The sequence below is a fragment of the Mus pahari genome, chromosome 3, assembly GCF_900095145.1.
Source record: "Mus pahari chromosome 3, PAHARI_EIJ_v1.1, whole genome shotgun sequence".
NCBI lineage: Eukaryota > Metazoa > Chordata > Mammalia > Rodentia > Muridae > Mus > Mus pahari.
In genome coordinates this window covers 17,168,769-17,174,897 of record NC_034592.1, presented here as the reverse complement: position 1 = coordinate 17,174,897, position 6,129 = coordinate 17,168,769, and the positions used below count along the sequence as shown (strand labels likewise).

General features: G+C 48.5%; 1 protein-coding gene across 8 annotated transcripts in view; it reads right to left on the bottom strand.

Annotated features, from left to right (window-relative positions):
* Odf2 (outer dense fiber of sperm tails 2) overlaps window positions 1-6,129 on the bottom strand; it is a 44,012-nt gene that overhangs the window by 26,555 nt on the left and 11,328 nt on the right. For all 8 annotated transcript variants that reach the window (XM_029536052.1, XM_029536047.1, XM_029536048.1 and 5 more), the window contains exons 5-8: window positions 4,310-4,480; window positions 3,236-3,396; window positions 2,151-2,280; window positions 1,525-1,656 (exon numbers count right to left, since the gene is read on the bottom strand). In XM_029536052.1, the coding sequence (XP_029391912.1) occupies window positions 1,525-1,656; window positions 2,151-2,280; window positions 3,236-3,396; window positions 4,310-4,480 (594 nt within the window). The remainder of the gene's footprint in view (window positions 1-1,524; window positions 1,657-2,150; window positions 2,281-3,235; window positions 3,397-4,309; window positions 4,481-6,129) is intronic.

Below are 6,129 nucleotides of genomic sequence, written 5' to 3'. Positions count from 1 at the left end.
AAAAAAAAAAAAAAAGAGTGCAAACTACTCTTGCAGAGGGCCTGAGTTCAGTTCCTAACACCCAATAGCAGCTCACAAACTGCCTGTAACTCCACCTCTGCAGGCACTGCATTCATACATACACACACACACACACACACACACACACACACACACAGTGTAAATCTTTAAGAAATTTTTTTCAACTATAAGATAATAAGTTCAAAAGACCGACCACACAACATAATGACTCTGGTTAGTAACAAACTACCAAAAAAAAGTTAGTAGCTTCTAAGTGTTGTTCCCACAAATCTGCAATACATATCTTATATACAATTATCTTGAGTCCATAAAGTACACCTATCCATCACAGAACAGCACGCTGAAGCCAGGTGTGACAGCTCAGGCCTGGGACCCCAGCACTTAAGAAGTGCGAGTAGCAGGACATGAGTCCCAGGACAGCCATCAAACGAGACACTTACCTCCCCGGAAAAGGACTACTACTGCCTTATTGTCACTCTCCTATTCTCTCAAAGTCAGTGTTTCAGGGCAGGGAGTGGGGGCATGCATCTTTAGTCCTGCCACTCAGGAGACAGAGCCAGAAGTAGGTCACTTGGAAGGTGCACCCAGGACAGGGGGCCCTCTGGGAGGTGCACACAGAAGGACCTAGAGTTCACGCTCGTCCTCAGCTAGAGAGTAAGCTCTAGCCAAGCTGGGGCTGCATGAGACCCTTCTCAGAATTAAATAAAGAGGCCTCCTAGAGGACTCCGCTTACTATGGAAGCGTAGTAACTGGAGTTTGATTCCCAGAAGTCACATAAGGTAGGAGAACCAACTCCACAAAATTATTCTCTGATCTCCATATGTCATGATATGTGTGTACATATATATGCACCATATACATGTGTGCACACAATACCTAGGTTTCTGTGGTGCAAGGAATTTAACCTAAAGAGAGGCCTGTGTGTGAGAAGCAAGGTTCCAACACTGAGCACTATCGCCAGCTCTTTTGTCCCCTCTAATTTCTCTCTGTCCTTTTAAAATGTTTATTTAGAACACAGCTTCACTATACAGCCCAAATGGGCTTCAAACTTCCAGACGTCCCTCAGACTCTAAGGGGCTGACATAACATGCACAATCCACTATATTTGAATAGTGTACACATGGAACTAAGAAAATCAGGTGAAACCATTCTATTTGTGGACACCAGCCATGACTCACTTTTCTACCTAAAAGGCAGCCTGAGGGAGATGTGGTGGCTCCCACCCAACTCCAGCATTTTGAAAGCTGATGTAGGAAGACCGTGAGCTTGAAGTCAACTTAGGCTACAACATTTAATATTCAAAGGAGAGAGGAGGGAGGAGAAAGAAAAAGAGGAAGGGAAGAAACTTTCGGTCTGGGAGCCCCCTCTCGACTCCTCGAAGTGCCTTCTGAGATTGCTCTGGACCTTCTGCTTCCAGACCAGCTGTGACAGTACCAAACACCACGTATCCCAGCCTTGAGTCCCTCCCTGGTCCTTTCCAAGTACCCCAGGTCAGATGCTCACCTCTTTGCAGTGCTGTTCCCTCAACAGATCTCGGAGGGTGCGGTTGGTCTCCTCAAAGGTGCTCAGCTTCTGCAGGAGAAGTTCCTTCTGCCTTGTTAAGGTGTTGATGTCGGTGCAAGTCATCTGTTTCTCCTGGAGGAGAAGCATATGTTACACAGTGCAGGGGGAGACAGGCAGAGTGCTTCAAGAGGTGGAGGTGCCAAGCAGCCAAGACTAGAGGCACTGAAGCACAGGGGTCAAGGATAGGGGTCCTGAAGTGGGTGTGGGGAAGGGGAGGGTGGCGTGGGGGATGGAGTGTTCCGTGTAAGTGAGTGTGATAAGGGCAGGCTTCCTGCAGGAAGGCAAGAGAGATGGCAACATTTGGTGGCTGACACTCGCAGGAATCAACCACATGCCTTGACTCACTGTGATCCCAAGTGGCCCATGGTTTGGTCTCCTTAGATGCCCTGATCCACAGAGGTCATCTTCAAGGGACCAAGGCCCAAGAAATGAGAGTGTGTGGGGGGGGTTGGGACAGAGCAGTTAGGTGTGCCCTCCCCCAGCCTGGAGATGTCATAAAGTCAGTCTGATGACTTCGTAAAGCCCCCGCCCCCACCCACCCCCACCCATCCACTGGCTCCACCTACGGTTTTCAGCTTCCCAATGGTGTCCTTCAAGGCCATGACCTGCTTGGCAGCCGCTGCTCCATCCATTTCAGCCTCCACCAGTTTGGACATGAGGCATTCCTTCTCCTGCTGGAGGTGTTTCTTTTGAAGCCTGGGGCCAGAAAAACAGGATTCCTGAGAGCCAGCAGGGCCCAGCCTACCCAGAGCTCTGATGCCCACCTCACAATGGCCTGAGAGACTCCCTCAAGAAACACTGAGAAATGTTTCCTGCTAAGAAACAATGAGGAAGAGGTGCAGACAGCCCTTCCCACCCAGGTAGCCTTCTGGAAGGATGAGGGCCCAGAGACACACCTGCTTCAGTATGAGAACAGAGGCTCTACCCAGGGGCCCCACGGCATGGCCTATGGCCTTGACTATCAGGACCACCTCCATGGTCTTGAACTCACTTACCCCTTCTCATCAGTTGCTCTGGCTGTTTGAGTCTGGGTCTCTAGTACCCATGGCTGGCTTTGGAACTTGCTATGTCGCAAGGATTGGGCTTGAATTCCCAATCCTGCTGGATCTACGTCCTGTTACTGTGTCTACAGGCATATATGACCATGCCTAGTCACTGCTCAGCTTTTAAAAGTGTTCCCCACATCCTCAAAGTGTTACCCAACAGGCTGGGGGGTTGTGGCTCAGAGCATGCTATGTGCAGGCCATGGATTCTATATTTACAAGTATAGATCTATAAAGTTATGCCAACACTCCAAGTCCCGGAATCTCTGTGGCAGCTTTCGCCCTTTGCAGCCAGCCATGACCTACATCCTATTGCTCAGGGTAAATAATGTCTACCCTGGGTCTCCCCACAAAATGTTCTCCACTTTTCTTCTTCCAATGCCTACCTGCCTAACCCCACAGTCCTGTTTTCCCAACAGCCCCTGTTTAAAGGAGTTCTCTGTCCACTATCCACACCACCACCACTGGGACCTTCTTTCCCTCCAGGGACAGCCATATGCTGTGCTGGCTCCCCACAGGCACTACCAGAGCTGCCTCCCTCCACTGTCTTCATTTTGCTTCCAGGACTCTGGGCCAGCAGGCAGGTGTGACCCTGCCTGGTCCCTTACATGGTGAAGTCCTTCTCCTCCTTGATACGCTCGATATTGTGTCTGAGCACCGTGTTCTCATGCTCCGTCTCTGCAAGCTCGTGTGCTACCTCCTCCAGCTCTTCCTTCCTCTCCTCCAGGAACCTTTTGGCCATTTGGCGTTCACCTTTCTGCATCTTGACCTTGGAAAGGGGATACAGGAAAGGGAAGCAAAAAAGTTGGCTCGACCCTGAAGATCCATTGCTCCATGTAATCCTACTAAGGAAAGCGATAGGGCTCTGTGTTCGGGAGCTTCTGGACACTGTCCCAGTAAACAGACACATAAACATTGACTGTCTTCCTCCTCCGGGCATACATGAAGAACCTGAATACAAAGAAGCCAGGTGATGCATGCCAGCCAGGGTGGGGTCGGGCAGCCATAGCAGTGCAGTTGGCATGCCACAGGAGGAAAGATGTCACAAAAAAAGCACAGTGGCTATGGGGTAAGAGGGCCTGTTTGCCAGAAAGGTCTTAGAACCTCCAGTAGAGTGGAGTTAAAAAGACATAGGTACCTTAGCAGTCAGGAACTGGCTTTTAATGCCAGCCCTCCCTGCTTCCAGGTCGCGGTCTACATGTGGGCTGTTTCCAGCTCCATTCCCATCTCCCTCCCCACAAGTATCCCTGCCATATGTGAAGAGAGATTTGCTTTGTCTCCTCTATCCTGTTCGGCTTTTCTCAGTAGCACGGCTGTGCTCTATTTTTCAGACACTGTATCTGCTCCTGAAACTGCAGCCCCCAGTAGCCCCGAGTCTGAGGCCACCAGCGCTATATAGTGAGACGATGCCTCACACAACAAACAAACAAGGGCTTACACCAGAACCACATCTGGGCACCCACTGAGAGTACCAGAAAAGCTAAATATTCAGAGAGAGCTCCCAGTATGGTGGAAACTCAAGCTGCCCACTGACCACTCCAAATAGATGCCATGGGAAGGCTTGCTGAGGACAGATGGGAGACCCACAGAGGCAGCCTGAGGGAAGCATCCACAGGCTAACCAGTTTAGCCCAACCTGCTTGTCCTCAGGGTACCAGCTATGCAGCCTACCAGCTCCCTTACCTCAGATTTGAGACAACCGACCGCGTTCATTAGACTGTCAATCTTCTTATCGTAACGGTTCATTTTACAGTGACCTGAATCGTCGTCTTCTGTAGAAAGGTCACTTAATCGCATCACCGAGACCAGCTTTTCTGAAGATGGTGGTGTGATCTCCAGGCAATGAGGTGGATTCTGGCGCAAAGGAGTGAGAGACAGATAAGCTGCTGGGGCCGTACCTCTGACAGGATTGTACTCATCTGTTCTCTGGAGTTTTGCTGACTGCCAAAGTGGCTGGCAGAGCCAACACACGGCTATGACAACCCAGAGCTCCTGCCCAGGAACCAACCACTCCAGACCCTCCTGAAGGAAACATTACCTGCCCAAGTCTAAATGATGGTTTTGAAGAATTTCTAACATTGAAAAAAAAGGCATGGGTTAGAATGTTAAGTTATAAAGAAGGCTAGGTTTGCGTGCTGTGTGCCTGAATAGTCCCAGCTACTTGGGAGGCTGAGACGCCTGGAAGAGGAGTTCAAGATCAGATTAGGCAACATAAAGACACTCAACCTTTTAAAAAAGAGAAAAAGAAAGAAACAAACACGTGGTGGTGTGAGTGGTGGCCACGCCTTTAATCCTAGCACTCAGGAGCCAGAGGCAGATGGATCTCTGAATTCGAGGCCAGTCTGGTCTACAGAGACCCAGAACAGTCAGGGCTACACAGAGAAACCCTGCTTCCAAAAGGTGAAGAGACGTGACATATCTCTTCTAGCTTCCAAGACACACATACAGTGCCTTACATATACTCAGGCAAAATACCTATCAAATAAAACTTAAGAGAGTAACGGGAGCTGGAGAGACGGCTCAGCAGATAAGAGTGTGTACCGATTTTACAGGGGACCGACCAAGTCTGCTCCCAGGACATCAGGTGGCTCCCGGCTACCTGTAGTCCATTCCAGGGAATCTGATGCCCTCTCCTGGTTTCTCTGAAATATATGCACACACTCACATGTATATACTCTGTAATCCAACCACTGAGGAGGCAGAGGCAGGTGGATCGCTGTGAATTCAAGGCCAGCTTGGTCTACACAGTGAGTTCCAAGCCAGCATGAATAAACATATATGCCAAATTAGATAAATATAATTTAAAAACAAAACAAAACAAGGATAAAGAGCTGAGGCTATAGCTCAGTACCTGCCATACACATGGCCCTGGGTTCAATCCTTAGCACTGAGTAAGCAGCTGGGAGTGGTGGCACACCTGGAATCCCAGCACTTGAGAGGTAGAGACAGGAAGATCATATAAATTCAAGGTTATCCTCCACTATAGAGCAAGTTCAAGATCAGGCCTAACTTCATGAGACCCTGTTCTCAGAAATAAAATAAAATAAAATAAAAATTAATACTACATCTTTAGTCACAGTTACTGCAAAATTTGAGGCAGGAGGATCACTTGAGCCTATAGATTTAGGCCAACTTGGGCAACATAGCAAGAACTCATTGAAGGAAGTGTTTTAACCCCTAGCACTGCAAAAACAAAGTAGTTAAAGAAACAGCTTATGTAGTCCTAAGGGAAATGTGCCTTAATCCTTACTAACAGCAAAGGGACGAAGCCGCTGCTGAGAAAATGAACAGAGTATTTAGAGTAGGAATTCGAATACAACTCTGTTTTTTAAAACAGCAATAGCCTGGAGGGTAGCTCAGGGGAAAACACTGGCCTAGTGCATGCAGGGCTTTTATTTAATCCTGAGCATCATTTTAAAAAAAAACAAAGCAAGGTCAGAGATGTGGCTCAGCAGTTTAGAGCATTTGCTGACATGGCTGCTCACATCTTTTTTTGTTTGTTT